Raw genomic sequence first — 25,183 nt, 5'->3', positions numbered from 1 at the left:
AAGCACATTAGTGTTGATTGAGGAATTGATTAAGAAAGTTTACTGACATATTTCCTGCAGAGTTGCAGTTCATAGTTGTTTGTGAATACTTTGTGAGGAGATATTTCCAAACAACTTTGTTCTCTGCTCCAGAGGGCAGAGGTAGACAGAGGAAGAGGAGAAGCAAGCTCAGTGTGTTTGCATTTGCACTAAAAAAAACCATGCTGCACAGCTGTTCTTGTTTTAAATAGGTTTAACAGAAAGTAAAGGGATGATGGTTGCCAATTCAGTAGAAGTCTCTGCAGAACAGACACAAGAATAAAGCACTAAATCTATGAAATAGAGATTGAAGTGAGGCTGAGGGAGGGGCCATCTATGAACCAAACTGCTTTTCTCTAGACAGGATCACGAAGGTTTTAGTTGCACCATCCTAAACATGGGGCAGTTTTCTAAGATGAGTATTTCATATTTAGATTTAGTAGCTGGGTGAGTGAAAAATAGCATCTTGAGTAGAGAGAAGCCTGGTTTTCTAGGTGCTGAAGAATCTATTGATATAGTGTTTTATGTCAGGAGAGGCTAAAGGTAAATGTCATTCCAGCCAGAGAGGTCTTATCCTATCTGGTGATTTGTGTACTATTGAGGGTGAGGGCAGATTGAGCTAAGATTACTTTTGTGAGAGAAAAGGCAAGACCACATTTTGGTGGCATTGAAGGTGACCCGATTGTCTTTACCATCCTTCAATGGGGTAAAGACAATCTAGTCACCTTCAATGCCACCAAAATGTGGTCTTGCATTTTCTCTGCATTGGGAATCGATGTTTAATGCACTGGTTAATGATCTTGAGGCTTTAGATGTCTGAGTACTGCATAGTTTCTCAAATGAGTAGCATGAATGGAGAATACTGTCTTAAGCAAAGTCATGAATAAGATTAGTGGTGATTGAGAGAGAGAGAGAGCATTTATATAGAGGAAAAAGTGGGTGAATGATAGAACAGAGCCACAAAGCATTCCTGCATTGGTAGTGAAGCTTGAAGAGAGGGTGGCTAATACCAAAGGATGGCAATTGCTTAGCAACCCTTGATGCCAGACCTGGAAATGTTGAGAGCAACAGCACATGCTTCTCTGAACATTTCCATGGTATGTGTGTGTTAGGGGGGAGGGGGGATGTAGGCTTAAGAGATCAGGTGTAGACTTTGAATGGTAGAATCCATACTGGTGGTTGCTGATTAATAGGTGAATCTAGGTAGTGGAAAAGTTGACTATTGATTACTTTCTCTGTGATTTTGGGAAGGATTGAGGTAATACTGATTGGCCAGTAGCTCTATCAATCATCCTTTTTTGAAATAGGCTGGATATATGATTGCTTTCATGTATTTGAGATAAGTGCAAGTATAAAAGATTGTAGAGATGCTATCAGGATGAGTTCTTCTCATGGCTTTTTTTTTTTTTTTTACCAAAAAAGCCACAGGTGGTGTACAGAGCTTAGATTCTGATATGGTAGAAGATGATTTGCTTTGGTCACCTGTGCTGGAATTGGAGTAAAAGAGTGATTCCAGGAGGTCAGTTTTATCTTTGGGTGCTGTAACAGTGGTGCTATCAATGAAAAAGAAGTGGACATTCAGGAGAGCAAAATTGTGGCTGGATATATGATTGCTTTCATCTATTGATTTGCTTTGGTCACCTGTGCTGGAATTGGAGGAAAAGAGTGATTCCAGAGAAAGAAGTGAACATGCAGGAGAGCACAGGTGACCAAAAGTTGTGTCTAATGGTCTTAGCAAGGGACCAGAAGACACATCTTCCATTTGTACAGGAGGCAAGTTTTTTGCTGTTGACTGTTATCAAGTCAGGTAGTTGTTTTGCATTTCTTGCATGCTTCAGCATAGGATGAGTATGAAGCTGAGATTTTTCTTCATCTGCTATGGTACACTTTCTTAGAAAATATACAAGAATTTTGGGTAGGCAAAAAGGGAATTAAGCCCTTCATACCAATGAGGATAATTTTTATGATTTGCTCAGAACAGCTATATAGGTCAGAAGAAATGAAGGAATATTTTTATTATGGAAAGGAAGAGTAAAAATTCCAGAGCTTGTCACACTTGATATCTTTGTAGTGTCAAAGGACATGATGTTGAAAGTGGTTAGAGAAGGGTGTTATTTGAGAAAGGAGACACACAAGATTGATTTGAGTTACTGAGGAGCAATGAGCTCTACGGTTATCTAGGAAGATAACTGGTTAAAAAGAGATCCAGAGTATTGAGAGAGTGGAGAGGGTTATCAGAAATTCAGGTAGATAGATGTACTATTTGCATTAGGGCATTACTTGTGGCAAAAACTGAAAGGATAGCTGATGTTCAATATAATGCAAATATAATTTCTATACCACCATGAAACTACACTTTCAGTTAATTACCTTTCATCTGCTCTCCTAAGGCTCAACTTTATCCTCTGGCCCATCCCAGAAAGTTTCCTGTGCCTGTAGCTTGCCCAGTTTGGACAGACTCAGATCTGTTAATATGTGCTTTGCACATATTAACAGATCTGAGTTTATTTGCAATCATGTGTATGGTTGCAATCACTATATTTATATATTTGCAATCATGTGTATGGCAAGTGAGGATTGGTAGACTATTCTCTAGATATTCCTTTGCACAAGATTAAATGGAAGAAGACAACTGTGCTACACAGAAATCATTACAGGTCTGAGGTGTATTATGAGATGTACTATTTTTTAGAATGGGCATCAGCTATGAAGCATTCCCCTTACATCAACAGGCATGGCTGTATTAATTTGCCAAAGATCTGGGGAAGAGTCATTCTAAGACCACATTAGCATGAACTTCTTCAAATTCACTTTGCTGTTATCTAGTTCTCCCCAAATGTCATCTTGTTAGGATGAGCTCCTTCATTTAGTTTGAATTGTTAAACACAGAGCACAGTTTTCACACAGTATGCAGTTGTAATTTGTGCTTTTGTTTTTCTGTTCTGTATAATGTGAAGCACCATTATTAACTTTTCTTGGATATTTTTGACATCTTATTCTTAGGTATTGTAACTTATATTGGTAACTTCCTGGAGTCTGAAGGCTCATTGCAGGAGGTTCAGATTAACAATTATTCATGCAATGCTTATTACTGCTACAGCATGACACCTCTAAGGAGTCTAAGGATTCAAGGACTTATTGTATCACATTGACATACATTCATTGACAACACAACTATCTCTGTCAATTTCTGCTCAAAAAAACTAGTTCTCATGCTCTTTTTAACTATGTTCTTCCACAATATCCACTGGCAACCCACTGTTCTTGATTTGTCATATATTAGAACATTTCTTTAGCCCGTACTGTATAAAATCCTTTAATAATTTGTTTCTATCACATTCCCTCTTTTTTACCTATCAGCTAAACGTTTTGTAACTATAAATCTTAAGTCTATTCTCATAGAGGGTTCTGCAGACCAGTTACCATTTTAGTCGCTTGCCTTTGAATCTTCTCCAAAACTTCTACATCCCCAAGAAATCTAAGCAATCACATCTCTGTACAAAATTTAATGAAATAGTTATATATAGACAGACTTCATGGTACTAAATGTATAATAGATTCATCTAAAAATATTTAGTATGCATAGTGATGGGAAATTATCTGTAGCAGTGACATTTTTGGGCATCCCTGTCACCTCACATCAGTGGCCTGGAATTTCACACAGTCATAATAGAAAATACAGGAAGCCCTCGGTTTACAACGGTTCAATTTATGCTGATTTACAATAACGCTGGATGTCTGTGCGTGCTTTCTTACTGTGGTGTCGTCTGATTGAGAAACGACGCTAGCAGGCACTCTAGTGTTTGAGTGTTTACTGAGCTACTACGACGTATATATGTATCAAACCTAATTTTACTGTTGAATTTACCTAATTGTTCTATTTAATTTTTTTTACATACATACTTATGTATTTAAATTGATAAAGTACGTAATTACACACGTCTGATAAAAGAAGTGCAGAAAAGTTAGCAGAACTTGGTGTTAAGAAAGTGCAGAAATCAATCACACTTGAAAAGAAGATGGAAGTGATTCGAAGAATGGAAGATGGGCAGACACGTGCTAATGTTTGTAGAACTTACCTCCATCGACTGTTACTACAATTATAAAAAATGCAGATAGAATGAAACAGTCTGTGTAACAATCTAACAAAAAATGCAAAACATGTAAATTATAGCAGGGGTAAACTTCATGAAAAAATGGAAAAATTATTATCATTATGGGTAGGTGACTTGAATCAGAAAAACATTCCTCTGACACAGGCTGTTATAACCGAGAAAGCAAAAACAATTTTTGAGGATCTTAAAAAGACAGATGGAGGCAAAGAAACATTTTTAGGAAGCAAAGGTTGGTTCATGAGATTTAAGTCTCGAATTAAGTGCCGTAGTGTCAAATTATGTGGTGAGGTGGCAAATGCAGATGTTGCTGCAGCAGCTGCTTTTCCTAAAGAATTTAAAGACTGTGTAGAGCAAGAAAGTTATCCTCCTGATCTCATTTTTAATGTTGATGAGACTGGACTCTACTGGAAAAAATTGCCATCACGCACCTTCATTTCCTGTGAAGAGCATTCTGCTCCAGGTTTTAAAGCTGCAAAAGATAGACTTGTGCTTTTGTTGGGTGCAAATGTCTCCGAAACTTTAAAGTTTAAACCAATGTTGGTGTACCATTCACAGACACCACGCACCTTCAAGGGTCTAAAAGCCATGCTGCCAGTCTATTGGAAATGGAACAAGAAAGCTTGGATTACACAAGACGTTTTTATAGATTGGTACACAAATTATTTTTGTCCTACTGTGCTTCGCTTCTGTAAAGAAAATGATTTGCCAGCCAAGGCATTGTTTATTGTTTCTCTTGGATAATGCCCCTGGACATCCTCAAAACCTTCCTGAAGTAAGAATACCATTGGATGTCAAGGTTGTTTACATGCCCTCAAACACAATTGCTTTTGCAACCGATGGATCAGGGGATTATATCAATCTTCAAAGCTTATTATCTCCTTATAACATTTATGGAAATGGTAAGAGTCTTGGACACTTCAGGAAAAACTATTAAAGACTATTAGCGGTCATTCAATATTTTGAAGGGCATTAACAACATCAAGGCAGCTTGGAACGAAGTGTCAGCAAAGTGTTTAAAAGGAGCATGGCAAAAACTTCTTCCAGCATTTATGCACGACTTTGAGGAATTAGAGCAAGAGAAGAATGTTATTGAAGACGTTACCAAGCTTGCACGAGAGGTAGGATTGAACGATATTACAGCTGAAGATGTGACTTCTGTCACATCTTCAGCTGTAATATCGTTCTGTAATAGAGAGCCATGATAAACCACTTTCCAGTGAAGACGTAAGAGAATTAGCCAAACAATTAAGTCAACATCCAAAGGAGGAGAAAGAAAACAAAGAAGGTCCTCTGAGAGATATAAAAACTGCCGATTTACAGCATATCCTTGCAAGAATGGAGACATTGACTGATGAACTCTGCGAAATGGACCATGATTGGGAACGGAGTGCGAATGTAAAAAGGAGTGTAATCGCATCAATTCAACCTTACACTGAACTCCTTAAAGAAAGAAAAAGAAAATCTAGGCAGTTAACACTGGATACTTTTTTAAAAAAAAATGCAGTTGATCTGAAACTAGGAACTTCAACACAGTAATATGTAATATCTTTTCGAAGTTTCATATTTTTTGTATATAATTTTGTTTTCGTTATTAATAATTTTATTTTAACAAATATATATGTATGTATTATCAAAGCTTTAAATATAATAATGTTACACATATTTCATGTGCATATTTTCTGATTGCACGGAACATAACTTTGTGTACCTCTCATTAAAATTTTTTTGTTTTACGCCCGTTTTTTCAGGAGCGGAAGTGAGGCATAAACCGAGAGCTGCCTGTATATATATCATTCATAAAAATGGGATCATAAAGAAAGCAGTTCATAAGTCAGGGTATAATAGAAGTCAATCACTATTTGGCAGCTGAGTAACTTAGTCTGATGTACAGTTATTTAGTTAAGTGCTAGTGTTACATGCTTGACTATAATTTTTGTCCTTGATGCTGTTATAAAAACATGAATACAGAAATTGTAATTGGTCTTAATTAATCAGGAGTACAGTAGATTTGGAAAAAAAAAAAAAAAAAACAGAACTACATTAAACAATTTCTAAAGTCCTTTTGTATTGAGTTTTTCATCTGTCTGGGGCTGTCTCGTTGCTATATGGCTTGAAAAATTATTCTAAGAATGTGGAGGACCCATCACTCATATAGCAACGAGAACAGCCCTAGACAGGAAAATCTCAATACAAAAGGACTTTAGAAATTGTTTAATGCAGTTCTTTTTTTTCTCACCAGAGGTCAGGCTAGGATAAATGATTAACAAACATTTAGATTCATTTTGCTTTTGTATAGTACAGCATCATGTAGCTTGTATCTCGTACATTTGTATGTTTTCCCTGATACAGATGTACGAGATGTATCTCGTACATCTGCATGTTTTCAAAATCAACATTTTGACCTCAATACAGAGGTCAAAATGTTGGTTTTTACTTGCTTAATGTTAAGTAAAGTAATTATTCTAACACATGCGTTGTCTCTATAAATTCTTCACTATGATTGCTGACCAACCATCATGTAACCTTAAAAGAAAGAAAAGATCCATAATTTTAAATCCTTTCTGTTAGTAATTCACACAGAATTGTTTATAGTACATGGTTATTTTTAGGTATCAAATAAAGGAACAGGATCTTCAAAAAGGAAAAGAACTACTTCAGAGAGCAGTTCATCCAGTTCTGAGGAAGATGTAAAGAGTATCAAAAAAAAGGTATCTAAGAAGGGATCACCACCAAAGAAAGCAGGAAAAGGTAGTCCACCAAAAGTTCCTAGTTTGTCGCACCAGAATTTTAACTCCAGTGCAAAGTCTTCCCAGGGTAATAAGTGGAACTTGAAGATTTCTTCTTGGAATGTTAATGGTATCAGAGCATGGCTTCAGGTAAAGAATTTGACTTTTAATGTCTAGGTTTTTTTTTTTTTTTTTTTTTTTTCTTCTCAACAAAATTCCATCATTTTAACAAAAAAATCAAAGGAGATTTGGATTGTCTACTTGTATTAGTAATAGAGAACATGAAAATCTCCATATTGATAAATATGCAATTAATGTTAATGGTAGACATGTGGGAATAGTTATTATTATTATAATGGTGTCTCCGTGGAGTCAAGACTCATCGCAGGAGACCCTACATTGATACGCTAACCATTATTTACACAATACCTATCATACTTCTCCTTAAATTCATTCACAGATGAAGCATTCACAACCACCTCTGGCAATGCATTCCACCCATTCACAACCCTCCAAGCAAAAAATCTAGTCCTAGCACCCTTGTTAACCACACTTACATAATCTCCAGGGATGGCCCTCGTTTTCTCTCCTTTCCTGCACTGGTCTTAAAAATGTCATCAGTATCAATCCTATAAAATCCCTTTAATAATTTATATGTCTCTATCATATCTCCTCTCCTACGTCTTTCAGCTAGTTTTTGGAGCCCATGGATCTTCAATCTATCCTCATAGGGAACATCCCGCAGACCTGCAACAATCTTTGTAACTCACCTGTGGATCCTCTCCACCATTTCTTCATCACGAAGAAATTCAGGTGACCAGATCTGTGCGCAATAGTCCAAATGCAATCTTATTAATGTCTTATAAAGTTGAACAATAACTTCCTTATCCCTGCTTGTTAGTGTGTTCTTCAACAATCATGTAATTTGATGTGATGTTTTGGCAATCTTTGCAATATGCTCTTTAAACTTAAGTTCTCTGTCCACTATAACTCCCAAGTCCCTTGCCTCGTCAACATCTTGCAGTTCAGTTCCATCAATATAGTAAACAGCATGTGATCTCACCCTCCCAAAGTGCATCACCTTACACTTAGCCACGTTGAACTGACAGCCATTTACCTTAGTCTATACCGTCAGCTTATTTAAGTCATCCTGCAAGATATCTACATCATCTGAATTGACTATTGCTCTTCCTAATTTTGCATCATCAGCAAACAAGTGGATACTTCCTTTTAAAGTATTCCCAATATCATTGATGTACAAATTAAACAATAGAGGACTGAGCCCTGAGGTACACCACTAGTCACGTGCCTTCTTCTGGACTCAGCTCCTCCATAAACCACTCTTTGATATCTATCCACCAGCCATCCTCTAATCCAAATCACCAGCTTTGGGTCCATACTTATTTGCTCTAATTTATGCAACAGAGTTCCGTGTGGAATCCTGTCAAATGCCTTTGCAAAGTCCAACAGTATCACTGAGTAAGGATTTCCTTTATCTAACTCCACTGTTACTTTATTATAGAAAGTAAGCAAGTTACTGAGGCAAGACCTACCCTTCAAACATGTTGCCCCTTATAAAGTATCATATTGCTGTCCACCCAGTCCTGAATTCTAATTTTTGCCAATTTCTCCAAAACCTTAACCACCATTCCAGATATATTAATTGGTCTATAATTTGCAACCTCTGTCTTGGAGCCTACCTTATTCAGTGGAATTATTTTCCCTTCTTTCCACTCTATTGGTACTTTACCAGAACTAAGGCTTAAATGAAACATCCTGGTTAGAGGAGGTGCTAATTTTCTTGCACATTCTCGTAACACATGGGCCGATATGCAATCTAACCCAATGGCAGTGTTAGCATTAAGGTTCTGTAATATGTTAAGCACCTCTATTTTGTCTATCTCTAGACACTCATCAGTAAATGACACATTCGACACTGCAATATCACAACCAAGATGGTACACTTTTGCAAAATTATCACTAAGCAACTCAACTATTTTATTTGCTTCTGTGATTTCCCTACCATACTTTGTAGATAAAGTTTGTATAGATTTGTATTCTTCTAGAATTGCATTATGCTTAAAGGTGCTTTGGTTAGGACTACTCAGTAGTTTGTTATAATGAAATTATAATGATGTTTGCTTAGGGAGAATCAACCATGTACAAATTGATGTTGGAAGTTTTTCCACTTGGTTATACTATAAATTAAAGAGGCCAAGAAATTATATTCTTGGATAAAGGTTTGCAAACAAAGTTTGAAGTAATTTCAGGACTGGACAACTTGTATATAGAGGCTAATGACTTCACATCACTTGCCTTAGTGCAGGGATACACAAACTTGTTAAGGCCGAGGGCCGCATAGTTCCACTGTTACTTATGGGAGGGCTGCCAAAAAAAAACTTCAAAGTTATATACCATATATTGTTTATTCTATTTATACCTATCATAATTGTTACAAAAAAGGTAATAAAAAGTAAGTGAATTTAATTTGATGCATGACATTGCATTGATTTGACAATTGTTTTATTTGGTTTGAGTTTTGTAGTAGCCAACCACAAAATTGATTTTAAATTTTCATCAGTCAAGTGGTTCCTATTTTTCGATTTGTTAATGTTCATGACCGAAAAAGTTTGTTCACAAATATGTGTTGAGCCAAAGAGGCTTGCACATTTTAATGCATTATCTAGCAACCATTTATAATTGTTTTTATCGACACAATGATAGAAGTTTAATAAATTGCCTTCGTTAAATTTATTTCACAGGCTCTCATCGTTTTGAATGTTGATGAGTTCAAGCTGTGCTTGATTCGGGTGCATTTTCGGGCAAAATGGCAAAAGGATTGCTAAATAAATCTAGCAACAGTTTCACTTTTTTAAAATCAGAAAATCGATCCTTGAAGGCTGATATCAAGTTATCAATCTTTTCAACATATACAGTTTTGAAGTTGACATCGAACTTTTCAGAAACTTATAATTAGGAAAATGGATGTAATTTCCTGACTTCAATTGGATTTGAAATAGATTTAACTTGCACTGAAAAGACAAAATGTGGCCGTAAAGTTGAGTAACCAATTGATCTTTTCCCTGAAGTTGCGTATTTAACGTATTTAAATGATTAGTAATGTCAACCAGAAAGGCTATCACATAACCAATCCGAATTTTTTATGTCAGGGATGTTTTTGTTTTTTTTCAGTCATGAAGATTTCAATTTCATCAATTAAATTTAGGAACTGCTCCAATGTTTGTCCACGACTTAGCCACCTACTTCTGTGTAAAAAATTAAGTCACCATATTCACTTTCAATGTCTTCAAGAAACTTTTTAAATTGTCGGTGATTAAGGCCACAGGATTTTATAAAATTAATCGTTGAAACCACAACTTTCATGACATGTTCAAATCCAAATTTCTTAGGGCACAAGCTCTCCTGGTGGACTATACAGTGGAATTGTATCAACTCATCGTCATGCCATCCCAAATGCTGTTTCAGTAATGTTACCAATCCAGAATTTGCTCCTATCATGGAAGGAGCTCCATCAGTCATGATACCTGATAATTTTGTCAGATCTAAATCAATTTTGGAACACTGTTCTAAAAGCCCAGTGAACATGTCATTACCTTTCATTTGATCTGACAATGAACTCATTCCAATCAGCTCCTCGCTTATCTCAAACTCTTGCGTTATTCCACGTGCAAATATTAACACCTCGGCTGTGGAAGTAATGTCAGTTGATTCATCAATAGCTAATGAAAAATAGGCAAATTTCTTTGAATAAGATGTTACTTGGTCCTTGACATTTTCCGACATCGCAGTAATTTTTCTTTGCACAGCCATCCCATTTTACTGAATTTTCTCAACATTTTTGACTGATTCAGGACAAATTTTTTTAGCAGCTATCTCAAGGCAATCTTTAACGAAATCTCTGTCTGTAAATGGTCGGCACCTTTTTGCTATAAGGCGAGATATTTCAAAACTTATTTCTGTTGTGATTTCCGAATCTTGAATAGGTTTTGTAAACAACACTTGTTGACCTGTCAATTCTCGTTTCAAAAATGAAATCTGTTGTTTACGTTCTTCGGGTAGATTTGAAATTGTAGAATGCAGACTTTCATAGTGTGTCTCCTTATATTGTATTCTTTTGGTATGACTGCACAAAACCATATTTTTCGATCCAGCTATCCTGAAACTGCCGTTTTTCATCCTGTAGTTTGCATTTCCTACTTGGCCATGCTTTATCCATTGTAGAATTTATTTTTTACCGTTTCCTAGGGATGATAATTAATTGTAACAACTTCACCTGAAAAAACAAAATACTCATATGACAAATAGACGAATTATAAAATTTGTTAACATTATTACTAACCGATTATTGTAAGTAGACAGGCAATCGTGACGTCACAGCTACTTTGCTTTGCTCATGTACCATTTTTAAAAATTACCTATCGTGTAACTTGTTAAAGTTAAAATAACACATGGTGAGGCAGGCCACCAGCAAATCAACGGAGGGCCGCATGGGGCCCGCACTTCCCTACTTTAGTGCATTATGTGTCCCATAATGCAACACACATATGAGTTTCCCAGTAGTCCTGAAATTATTTCAGGCACAAACTTTGTTTGCTTACACTTGGATAAAGGATTAAACCAACAGTATAATTTCTTAGCATCTTTAATTTATAGTATAACCATGTAGAAAAACTTCCCACATCTGTCTCTAATCCAGAGTATTTTAATATGGTGTGACACCTTTTGGCTACTTGTATATGGTAATATGACTTTTGCATTACTTCAACCTTAGTATCACCTCTGGGTCTGGCTCCCACTGAGAGCCAGTTTCCTATCCAACTCACTAATCTGCTATCCAGTCTCATGTGCACTGGTTTAGTTACCAAGTTTTGGTGTGGTATTCTATCAAAACCCTTTGCAATATTTAATAATACCACTATATATTCATCTCCCATGTCCAATACATTCATTACCTTGATATAGTACATAAGCATGTAAGTAAAACATAACCTTCCTTTAACAAATCCATGCTGATAAACACAAAGAATACCACTGCTATCAATCCACTTTTGTATCCTAGCTCTCACCTGACCTTCTGCAATATCTTAACTGCAACTTCAGATATACAGATTAGCCTATAATTTGTAGCTAAGGCTACAAATTATGGGCCAATAAAATAAATCTACAAATTATATTAAATGTAAACATTAATTAGTGTTTTTTTTCTTCAAAAAATATCATAAAACTTATACAAAATGCATTGAGGTCCTTTCACAGACCATTTACTGTGAAAGAATCTCATGCAAGTGAAAAATTTCATATGTGCTGAATAGGCTGAATAGAATTTATTAGCCAAAAAAAAAAAAAGAAAGAAAGAAAGAAATCTAAAAACACGTGATTTCTATAACACGAAAGATTTGAAAACCATGCCATTAATAGTAGCCTTAGGATCCTATTTAAACAGAAATCTGAATGTCTTTTCACTGAATTTTCTGAAACTGGTCAACTGACATTGAGCAGAAAGAAATGACTGCTTAAACTGTTTTAAGCAGTCACTGCTTAAACAAGGGCTATTTTTTGTGTCAAGATTACTGCCTGATGATAGCAGACTATCATCAGGCAGTAATAATGGACAAAGGTTTTTTACCATGTGTTTATAGTACAGCAATTGTTTATTAGATGCCATCTTAGTATGTAAGGCATCTTTTAATTAACATTATTTAAGAATTCCTTTTCACAGAGACATTGAATTTTTTGTAATAAAGTAATATATTTCTATAAAACATTTCACATGGTTTATTTGAGATGAAAAGTTGTAAGATATATGTTTATTGTCAACATGTTGTTATTATTATCTGAGACCTCCAGGGAGTCAAGGACTGATCGAGGGGAGGCTGTAAATTACCCAACCCAACTATCATACCTTCTCTTAAATTCATTTACACTAGATGCACTCACTACCCCTAAGGGCAAATTTTTCCACTCACTCACTGGTCTCCCTGAGAGAAAAACCTAGCTCTTACTCCTTTCTTGACTGAGAACAACCTTAACTTCCATGGATGCCCCTGTGTTCTCTCCCTGTCTTCCATATAACGAAAAATTTCATCATTTGAAATGCTATAACACCCATTCAAAAGTTTATAGACCTCTATCATATTACCTCTCTTTCTCCTACTAACCAGAGTCTGTAATCCAGATATAATCTTTGTAATTCTTCTTTGCACCCTTTCTGCAGCTTCTTATCCCCTTGAAACCTGGGAGACCAAATCTGCACACAGGAATCCAAGAGTGGTCTTGTCAAAGCCTTATAAAAAGGCAAAATTACTTCCTTATCCTTACATGTCAAGGTTCGCTTCAGCATAGAAATTATCCTCTGAGTTATATTTGCAACTTTTGCTATGTGACCTTTGAACTTTAAATTCTTATCCACCAATACACCAAGATCCCTTGCCTCTTCAGTTTTGTGTAGCATAACCCTGCTAATATAATATGCCGCCGGATCTCTAATCAAGCCAAAGTGCATAACTTTACACTTACTAACATTAAACTGATAGCCATTTTCATTTGCCCAGATTTGCAGTCTATTCAAATCATTTTGTAATTGCTGAATATCAGTAGCATCCCTGATTGCCTTGCCTATCTTTGCATCATCAGCAAACAATTGCAAATCAGATGATAGACCCTGCTTGAAGTCTTTAATGTATAGATTGAACAATAATTGCCAAGTTTATTTTATTTTTTTATATTAATCTTTGTACTGGTTATGGGTAGTACTACCCTTACATCTTGTCCAGAATTGATATAGGCCTATGCCTTTACAAGTGTTTTACCCTATGCCTCTTCTAGTTATCATTGTAGTCATTCTCTGGTGGCAATGCCATGCCACCAGTTTGCCCTGTAGGGCCCTCAAGGAAAGAACTTTTATATCCTTCTGCGTAAGCCCAAGCTGTTTTAAGTCCTTATAACTATCTGCACTCCACACGCCATGTAAAGAGATGGTGGCGCTGATAAACCTCGGAGTTGCCCCATGCTCCTCTTGTATCTTATGAACTAGATCTTGGTTATTTTTATAATAATTTACTTTATTATTATTATGGCTATAGGCTAGTGGGTGCCCTGTTCCCACCACCTGGGCATCAACTACCCAAACATCACCATCTCTTTTAATCACTAAGTCTGGCTTACGCAAACCTGTGGAGGTCTTATAATGTGGTTCCACCACAGTCTCCCAACCTTTGTTCTTAAAGCGATTGTTCAGAATGGAGACCACGGCATCATGCCTCCTCATGCAGACCACATAGGTGTGGAAGCGATACTGGGCTATATGAGACAATGTCTCACTGTAGTGGCAGCCAGCCCTACAGTTGGAGTCGTCACTACCCCATCGAGCTGTGCAGGCTCGAGTAGGCAGGGCATTGATCCTCGTCCTGATAAGGTCAATATACTCAAACCCATGGAGGAGTCTGGTGCCATCCCTTACCCAATAATGCTCTGGAGGCACCAGATATGACTCTTTTAAAGGAGCACCATCTACAGAAGAGTGCAACAGAGATGCCCATCTCTTGTGTTCTGCAGGTGGTGACTCGATTAAAGTACCTTGATAATGGGACCAGCCTTTAGCCCGCTTAGTCTTTTTATGCTATAGTAAGCCTCTCTGCCAGATGGGGGAAGAAGATAGTTCTAACTGCACGATTCTTGACGGTCATCTAAGTGATGGAACTCCAAGCCCACCATCCTTCACCTTTGCATGGAAATATGCAGTAGGAGTATCGGGTGACAATCAGAGCCATGATCTCACAGCTGAACAGATAGCCCTGTCCATTCAGGACAGTACTGAGATATATGTCCTACCAAGCACCAACTTGTGGTAAAGGCGAGGTAGTGGCAGCCAGCCCTAGTAGGAAAGGAGAAACAATCTTTGCTGTGGCTTGAGAGGAGCTTTCCTCAAAGAAGTGATCCCAGCTTCTAGGATAGAAGGGACAGAAGACCTTCCCTTTGGGGTGAACATGATACCGAAGTATCTCCACTCTTCCAGGATAGTCAAAGCATGCAATGGCCTCCCGTGCAGGAAAAACTCTATAGTCTCGACCTTAAGCTTCTTGTCACGACCAGAAGGGACAAGAGCTAAAGAGCAGGACTTCTCAACATTAATAGAAAGGCCTTGAATAGAGAAGGTCAACTGTCCGGTCAAGGAGTTCCTACAAGCCTATCTTAGTAGAGGCTACGAGAATAAGATCGTCCGCAAAGGCCATAGCATTAAAGGAAGAAGTGCCTAGAGAGTAGCCTACATAGCTAGGGAGAGAATGAAGAAACTTATCTATGATACAGTTAAAGAAAGGGGGAGATAGAGGATCACCCTGGCGAACACCCCACACACACTGCAGGAATAGAAGTTGCACTGGACCCTGTAGTGATAGTGATGGAGCTACCGAAGTATAGCTCCGTAACATAGGAAAGAAAGGGTTCTGGACATCCAGCAATAGACAGCGCTCGAGGAGAGCAGGAAGGGAGATGCTATCAAAGGCCTTTTGGAGGTCCAGCGATGCCATATATAGAGGCTTAAGGTGGCGTCGGGAATCGGAGAGAAGAAAGAAGATATATATATTAAGTTAAGGGATAATAAATCCCTCATTATTTTAAAGCCGGATATGAAACTCAGAGATCGAAATCTAAGAGTTTCATGCCGAAGAACTATCGGCGAGTCCTAGCGCAAGTCGACACCTGGGTAGTACAACACTAGGGAAACTCAGAGCAAAAGTGGAGCAAGCTCCATCACTATCCTTAATATTCTCTCATAATGTAAAATGCAGCTCCTAGGAGACGTATTGCTGTTTTACATTATGATGAGAGGTCACTACCCAAACCGGTTTCGACCTTTATTGAGGTCTCATCAGTGAGTAGGTAGACCTGGAATACCAAGGTTTAATTGAACTGAATTTACATATACCCCTACTAACAAATTGCCAGACTGGTGTACCCATATATTATTATTATGACGATAAAGAGCCAAGAGGCTATTTTTCCGGCTGCGTAAATTAAGTTAAGGGGATAATAAATCCCTTATTATTTTAAAGCCATTATTTTAAAGATATATATATATATATTCTTGGCACAGCCGTCCAAAGGGACAAAAGCTATCTGTCTATAATCATGCTGTATATGTTGCTGAAGTCGTTTAACTAATATTTTATGATAGTCTAAGTAACACATGGGAGATGGTAATAGGTCTAAAGTCTGATGCACAGCTTGAAGTTTCTTTCTTCAGAATGAAGATAGTTCTTGAAGCACGTAAGTATGGTGGTATTACTTTACTGGAAAGAGAAATTGGATGGAAGATCTGCTTTAATCTCCTGGATGGAGACAGGCTGGTGTATTTGAAGGGCAGGAATGGACCTCAATATCATAGGTTGATCATCATAATCAGGGAAGTGTGGAGGCGGAGCAGAAAAGACTGTGCTCCAATTTGACAAAATCACCATGCAAGTCTGCTAGAGGTGGAGGGGAAGCACCGTCAAGGATGGTTTTGGCACATTGCCCTCTATTCTTTTTATAGAGGGCCTGCATAGCTGCATAGGCCCTCTTCCTCTACTTCCTATTTGACAAAGTCATTGTAGAATGAAACGTAGGCTGATGTTGACAGTGTGGAGGTAGTCATTCAACTGATCTGTGATATCCATTTCCAGAAAGTGAGTCTGGATGAGATATTTAGGAATTTGATGGTTATATTCTGGAAGAAGGGATCATCTAGAGATGATGTCAGTCTAAGAATCAAAGCCTCTTCTTCAACAGTAGGATGGTGGCTGGAAGATGGAGAGGCAGGGATAGGAGATACGGAGATATTACCTGTCCCTACTTGTGGCAGATGAACTGCCAGTTCTTGAAGTAAGGCTTTGTAACTGGCTTTTCATCTATGACACTTGATGGCATCCAAAGATCTTAATGAGAATGTCTTAAATAAAGCCTCATTGATTTTCTTTATCCCTCAAGCCGTCAACTCGATCTCATGAGTGGCGAGGATCTTAAATCTGTCTGTTAACCATCTCCTGATCCAAGTCAATAGATTATGTTCCAATCCCATATTCTCCGGTTTATGCAGCAGCCTATCATGTGGTATCCTATCAAATGCCTTAGAAAAATCCAACATTATCATAGTGTATCCATTTCATTTATCCAACTCAGCTGTAATATTGTTATAAAATATGAGCAAATTGCTAAAACATGACCTTCCTTTAGAACCCATGCTATTCCCTGCAGAGTATAGAATGATTATCTACCCATTTCTGTATGCGAGTTCTTACTAACTTCTCTAAAATCTTCACTACCAGAAATACTAATAGGTAGGTAGTTAGACGCATCAGTTTTTGCACCACCCTTGTGCAATGGAACTATCATACATTCCTTCCATTCCTGTGGTATCATTCCTGAGCTGAGACTCAAGTTATACAAATATGTGAAAGGCCTAGCCAATTCAGCTGAACAATCCTTTAACAAATGGGCAGATATTCCATCTGTCCCTATTGACAAATTCTTATCCAGGTTATGCAAGAGCTCTTCAACCTCATTTTCATGAACCCGTAACTCTTCATTTAACGTAGCAGTAGCACCATGCTACATACACCTTGTTGATATATCTTAGCAAAGTGAGCATACATTAACTGAACAATCTCCTTAGCTTCCAACATTTGTGTACCATCTGCATTCAATAAAGTTATTCTTTCACATTCATTTTTCTTTTGCTTGCGGCATAACGATAAAATTCTTTTGGATTGCCTTTAGCTTGCATGGCCAATTTCTTTTTATACTCTGTTTTAGCTTTTCTCACAGAATATATGGAAAAGTTTAGGTAAAAGACGTTTGTCCATTATTACTGCCTGGTGATAATCTGCTTGCAATCTTGACCCAGAAAATAGTCCTCAACAGTTTAAGCAGGCACTTCTTTCATTGTATAAACAACACCAATAGAGGAAATAAGGACATTAGTTCTTTTCAGTTATAATTGTGCTGGGAGGATACTGGATAGAAAGCCAGCAAAATATTGGTAAGTTTAATAAATGCACTTTTCCCTTTTTTATGTTATATTTATACCTTGAAACACTATTATGAATGTTATTCACAAACCTCTTTAATTAATTATAATTTCAAATAGAGAATTGAAGTGACTCTGTAAGTAGATGACAAAAGTTTTTTTTTTTTTTTTTTTTTTTTTTTCCTCAACTGTTTTTCAATAAGGTCACTACACCAATTTTCCCAGAAACTAACAAACTAAAGTTTTAGTAGCCATTTTACCTATTCTATTGTGGCATTATATATTACTTACCTTTCAGAGCATAATACTTATTATAGAAGCTGAAATGCATGAATATGGATTTTACTCAATTATGTAGGCTATTCAATAAGTAATAAGACTATATTTATACAGAAAACAGATTACCTTTAATCGTCATCATTTACATGGTCTTTTTCTAAGTAACTACTGTGAGACGCGATGCATTTGTCCCAACGTTGCGTCCACTTCTTAAACACATGTGAGAGTCCGTTTTTTGAGAGTTCTTTCAAAACCGCCTCCACAGCTTTTACACATGCTTTGTTGCTTTCGAAATGGCAGCCTCTTAGTGGTTTCTTGAGCTGAGGAAACAGCCAGAAATCGCACAGTGCGAGATCAGGAATGTATGGAGGGTGTGGTAGGATATCTGAGTTGTTCTTCTGCAAAACGTCCACTACACAACCAGCAATATGTGGCCTTGCATTATCGTGGTGCAATAAGAAGCCATTCTTCAGCAATGGACGCTTCCTTTTGACGTGCTTGATGATAATCGCTGCTGTGTTGATTATTGTCTCTGTGATGGACGTTGAAGGTCTTCCCTCACGTTCAAGATCTTCCACATTTTGCCTTCCTTCCTTAAAAGTTTTATGCCAGCGAAAAACACTTGCCCTCAACATTGCTTCATTGTGGAAAGCTTCGCGTATCATGTTAAAAGTGTCCGATGCCGATTTTTGCAAACGCACACAAAATTTAATCGCATAATGCTGTTCCAAGTACGATTCCATTTCAGAGACTGGTCGCACCTCATAGGCGTGCCGATGAGCACTTGCGTTTAGTCATGTGACACTCTGGCACATCAGCCCATATACGCCATCTATCAACCTCTTTTGTTAATACATACAGTAACATTTCTTTATTCCACAGAAATTAATATTGTGATGAGTGGTTTCGCCACAGTAAAATTCGTCTTATTACTTATTGAACAGCCCACGTACTTTGAAAGAGTAATTGAGTAAAATTTCAAAATGACTAAAAAATGAAAAGAGATTTGAGGCATAGTAGGAAATGTATAGCATTCAGCATGTTTTTGTGTGGGTGCTGGTTAAGATGAGAAAGAATGAATCTATTTATGTTTCTCTCAAAGAGAGAGCTGGAGGATAGAAAAATGGATGTTTTTCCTAAGAACAACTTCCAGTTAAGGATGTTCCAGGGAACAAAGGTAAGATATGAAGAAAGAAGAGAATGAGAAGTTGGTTTGATAAGTTTGAAGCTGAACTGTGTATGAATGTTAAGCAGTAGTGGTAATGTTTTTATATGTTTGGAGGAGAGTGAAGAAATGGTGGTGGTCAGTTTGGAAGAATGCTATGAAAATATTTATTGAAAAGGCATAAGGCAGATTCAGTACGTTCAGAATGTGACTGGAACGGGTATTGAGTAGGAGTCATTAAGCAGTTATTCTCTAGATACATTAAGTAATTCTGGGAATATTTTTGATATGGCATCTCCCTTATATAAGAAAACTTTTCTAAGGTTGAGTGAATCTTAGATTTATTGTATTATAAAGGTATAAATGTGAGAAATAGTGTCTTGAACACAGAAGCTCCCAAGTTTTTTGGATGCAAAGGAGGTTATGGATGAGATATGTTTTTGTCAGCAAAGACTATAGATGTAAGTTATTCCAAGAAGAGACATCTGATCTGGACTGGAGATCTTAGTTTTTGCCAAAGATAAGTGATTTTTTTCTCTTTTGTAAGACATTGTTTTTGTAGCATTGAAGTGGGGGCACTAATGAACTTCAGTGCTGTCCTCACTACACTGGAAAATGTTGATCAAGTCATTATTTAAGGCATGAGTTTTGGGGGATCTTGATGCTTGGAACATTTGACAGAACTAGTTTTTTTTTTTTTTTTTTTTCAAATGAAGAATGGGAAATCTCAAGAGTGAAAGAAAGCCATGTAGCAGGTTAGAGTAAATAACCAAAGAAACTGGCAACCCAGGTGTAAATGCTGGAAGGCAGACCTTTAGATGAAAACTACGTCTCTGACCTAGAAATGTCCCGCTAGTTTCTCCGAACTTTTTAATGACTTGTGTCCAAAGGTGTAAAAGGCTGATTATGAGATCCTTTATGGAGCAAGTGTAGCAAAATCCATATTAGTAATTCTTCAAGTAGTGAAGAAGTTGACTGTTGATGACCCTCCCCATTATTTTCAAGAGAATTGAGATGAGGATAAAGGGACAATGCTTTTTGAGATGAGCATGAATATAGGCTTGCTTCTGTGCTGGATGGAAGTTACAGAATATGGAAGATTGCTAAAAACATACATTAATTCTAGATCACAGTTTTAGGATATCATCAGAAGTTTAGGCTATCTAAACTCTTAATGATTCTTCTGATGTTGTTCATGAAGGCTGATACTCAATTAGTTGAGTGTGTGTGTGTGCTACTTTACTAATTGCATATCATTCTTTATAATGTTAAAAGGTGGTAATTTTATCACTACTTTTTCATACTATTATTGCAAATCTTGAGTTAATATTTATGATTATTGTTGATTTTTATAACATGAAGATTTGTTATTATCATTAGATACGCAATGTGATATTATCACATTAGAAATAATGAATGCAAGAAAAGCAGCATTAGTTAAAAACTTTATCGTCCATTTATTTTAATAGAAGATAAGATTGAGCTCAAAATTTTGTAGTTGGTTATTCATATATGAAGTAAGGAAAGTCTATAGTTATTTTCATTCTTATTGGTTAAAATTTTTATAACAAACCTGTTTTTGTTTTTTTTTATTTATTCTCTAAAACAGAAAGATAGTATAGAATATCTTACTTATGAAAAGCCTGATATCCTCTGTATACAAGAGACAAAATGTTCAGAGAAAAAGCTACCCTCAGACATGAAAGAAATTGATGGTTACTATGCTTATTGGCTATCAGGAGAAAAGGAAGGTTATTCTGGTGTTGGTTTGTTATCTAAAGAAGAACCTCGGAAAGTGTCATATGGCATTGGTAAGAAATTTGTCTTTGATTCATTGATCATTATCACCCTTTTCTGGAGTTTTGATAAACTTAAGTAAAAACTTGCTCTTAATATAGGTCGAAGGTCCATAATCTGGGATGCTCAGGATACAGGGTTCCCAGATTTTGTTACACAATAATTCCTCTAATAAATGAAAGCTTTGTGTTTTTTTTGGTGGGTGGGGGGGATCTCATGCAGAATGTCTTCAAGTGTTCTTTCCTAATCATCCTCACTACTGTGGATGAAACATATTAGATGTTACATGTTAGTATCCATGTTACTTCAATGGTATATGGATGTAATTTTAATGAACACTTCATTATCCATGTTTTGATTGATGTATAAGCACATCGTCATTGCCAGTTGGATAGTTACCCTTAGAGAGCAGCACATATCTCAAATAAATAAATAGAAGTTTGTTTCAAGTTACATAGGTGTCCTATATTAATATATTTAGTTCAAACACATCATTTATTTGCTATAGGCCTTGCAGTTTCTCATATGGGAGTGGTATAAAAAAAGGCAGAATATATTAATCATTATTAATTGTTAAAAGGAAGAATTATGACCTAACAAATAGAACAGTTAAGACATGATTTTAGTCAGGTTATAAATTGTAATAGATGCATGTAAAGGTTAAGTAAATAATTACAAAGTTTTAAAAAATACTTGTAAAATTTTAGATTTTATACTGGGGTATGAAGCATGCATTTATGCTATCAGCAGCCTCGAAAGTTGTCTTCAAAAGTGATTCAAATATAACTTTCACAAGAATGAATATTTTAAGTGGTTTAAATTATAAATCATGTTAATTTTGTTACTTTTTGAGGTTTCGATATGTTTAGTAAATTTTTTATTGCTTTTAAATTAACTTATGTGATCTCAAAAATTAATTAGTGAATTGTTAGTTAGCTGATATATGGAAATACATACTGTACATCAGAATATCATTCGGTATTATTATTTGTAATAATAATTCTTTATTATTATTCATTATTTTCTAACATGTACCCAGCAGGTGTACAAAATATTATGAAGTATTACACAATTAAGTTTATATTATTACTAGCTTTATGTCATCAGTTTTCTTCCAAATTATTCTGTTATTAGTTAGGTCACCAGTATTATAAAATCTTATGTTTCAGTCTACTAAGCACTAATAATTGCATCAGTTCAACTAGATCTCAGTCTTTCTTTAGGTCTTTAACTGCCATCCTGGCATCATACTTTTTTTTTTTTTGCTAACCTTTCCTTTTCCATTCTATTTAAGTAATCATACCAGTTTAGATTAGTTCTACTACTATCTTCATTTTGAATATGATTCTGACATTTATGTCACCTGTTCACTCCTCTAATTTTTATTCAAATTATCATATTTGTAACCTCTGTTCTCTGATCAGCTGCTTATGTTCTTAAAATTCTCAAATACATGGATTAAATTCATTTTAAACACTGTATTGTTATGCTACTAATTTAGGGTTTGGCTAATTTCTCTTATTCCATAACAATATATTCATTCAGCTCCCCATCACTCCGACTTTTCTTATTCTGACTGATGTGTTAATTCCCATATTTAGCTTGTCATCTTTATAAAAAAGATTATGCCTAAATAGCTGAAATATTTGTACTTGTTCATTAAGTTCAGTTGATGTTTTCTATGCCTGCCTATTTTAATTGTTATTTTTTGTTGCTGATTTTTACACTTAATTTTTCATCAAATTATTTGTATCACCCCTCAAGCATGATTTAAGTGTTTTTATTACCATGCCTTATTAACAATTTTCCTTCAAATTAGTTTGTGAGGACTCCAATATTTGTTAGATTTTATATTTTGCTCTTCTAAGGCACTGCTAATTTTACTATAGTACTACTAAGATCTAATATACTACTCCTTATATTAGATCTTGATTTTTGTAATATCTTTTTCATATCCTTTCAAAGTTTTCATTATACTAATTTTCTAAGATCTGTCATATTTGTAATCTCTAATCTTTGGTTAACTTTTTATTTCAAACCCAACTCAGATGCATAAATTAAAATTGCTTTCAACACAGTGTTGTATACTGCTGGTTCTTGCTTATAAATTTATTCACCTGCCTCCCTCTACCATATCAAGTTTGCTTATTTTCTTATTTCTATATTTAAATTGCCATCTTCAGCTTGCCTAAATTAGCTAGGATGCTTTTTTTTTTTTTTTTTACAGATTCTCCATTGATTTCCATGTTTTCTCACATTTTTTTAATTGCTGACATTTATTAGAGCAATTATTCAATTTAGTTGGAGTTCTGAAGACTTATTGGGTTTTTAGGAGAGTATCCATCATCTGTATAAAGTAAAAAACTGAGTGAATATTTCTTGTTTTGATATCAGGTTTAATGCCTTTTCCTTCATGATGCAATCCATATAGATGATGAATAACAGCGGTTGATACACCCTCTGTCCAAAAAGAAACCGAACTTTTGATAGAAAATAAAACACAGGCCAATTATTATTATTCAAATCATTTATTTCAATCAATATACCCTCCCTTAGCTTCAATTAATTCGTTAAATGTGTTTTTTATATTGGTTTTGGGGATACTGTTGAGGGTCGTGGTTACTGCCGCTTGAATGTTTTCAGTGGTGTAGTATCGCTTTCCTTTCATCGGCAAACAAAGTCGGGGGAAGAGAAAGAAGTCACAGGGTGCTAAATCAGGTGAATGTTGCGAGTAATCCAACACTCAAACTTGGTTTTTGCTCAAAAACTGTCTCAATGTTTGAACGATAAGATGGTGCATTATCTTGCAAGAGTGACCAGCTGCCTGCATCACATTATTCATGCTGTACACGAAGAATTCTTGCTATCAATCACTTCAAAACTTCGAGATAAAACTCGCCATTGACCGTTTGGCCAGGCAGAATGAATGCTTTGTGGATAATGCCTTTAGAATCGTAGAAACAAAATCAGCATTGTCTTTATTTTTGACTTCACCAAGCAACTTTTTTTCAGATGCCCCTCTTCTTTCAGATGTCTCCACTCAGCACTCTGGCTCTTTGTTTCAGGCTCATACTGAAACACGTTTAGCGACCAGTAACGATCGTTACAAGGAAGTTTGAGTCCTTACGAGCAGTTTTAATGAGGTCCTTGCAGTGTTCAATTAGATACATTTTTTGGTTGTCGGTCAACTTGTGGTTAACAAATCACAAATTCAAAATGCTTTCCATCTGTTTCTTATTTTCACTGTTGGTCTTAGTTCAGCAAAACTCTTCTCATATTCCATTAAAGTCCATCTAATAAAATTGGTAATGCATAGAAGCAATTGTAAAAAGATTCATAATTATAAATTATGATTATTCTTACAAGTGCATTAAAAAAAATTCTGATTCAAGGCATGTCAAGAAAAATTAGAACTTCATTGAGGAAGTTAAAGAGGCAGTCTTAAGAAAGAAAACGTTAAAGTTCCTGCTAGCAAATAACAAAGAAATATGCAAGTAAACTAAGTTGTGTGTAAAAGTAGCTAAATTAAACTCGTGGAAAAACTCTTCTGAGGAAGAATCGAAAAAGTACGAATAAAAATGGAATCAAATGATAACAGTGAAGAAGACTAAAAATAAAGATATTCTAGATATCTGGAGTAGATAACTGATAATTTGAAAGACTGTTAAATGAAATAAACAGCGCGATAAGGGTAGAAAAAAATTAAAGAGGAATAAATCAAAAATATACATCAACACTTCTGGTAGACAAAGCCATCAGAAACCTGAAATGAAGCTGGATTAAGTAAATATTTCTTTCTCTTAGCTTCAGAAAAGCTAAGAAAACTTGTGAGGGAAAAATAAAAATTAAAGAAAAATAACCTGCTAAATAGTCAAGATGTGAATATAACAAGGATGTGTATTTAAGATTTGTAGAAGTCATATGTTAAGGTGCCAAGAGAAGAGCTCTTCAAAATGCTATGTATTGCGTGTATAGAGGCTTAAGTGCTGTGAGGACATCATGTTGGAGGCTTAATGGATTGTATATGGCACTCAGAAAGGATTAAAACAGAATTTAA

At 35.9% G+C, this 25,183-nt stretch overlaps 1 protein-coding gene across 1 annotated transcript in view; it reads left to right on the top strand.

The window, feature by feature from the left end:
* Rrp1 (Recombination repair protein 1) overlaps positions 1-25,183 on the top strand; it is an 84,862-nt gene that overhangs the window by 15,166 nt on the left and 44,513 nt on the right. Inside the window, exons 2-3 of the mRNA XM_090411862.1 lie at positions 6,743-7,009; positions 20,939-21,140. Coding sequence (XP_090267988.1) covers positions 6,743-7,009; positions 20,939-21,140 — 469 coding nt within the window. The remainder of the gene's footprint in view (positions 1-6,742; positions 7,010-20,938; positions 21,141-25,183) is intronic.

This window comes from Typopeltis vanoorti, chromosome 22, assembly GCF_054136105.1.
Source record: "Typopeltis vanoorti isolate ZY-2024b chromosome 22, IOZ_Tvanoo_1.0, whole genome shotgun sequence".
Classification (NCBI taxonomy): Eukaryota; Metazoa; Arthropoda; class Arachnida; order Uropygi; family Thelyphonidae; genus Typopeltis; species Typopeltis vanoorti.
This window is presented reverse-complemented; position numbering and strand designations above follow the sequence as displayed.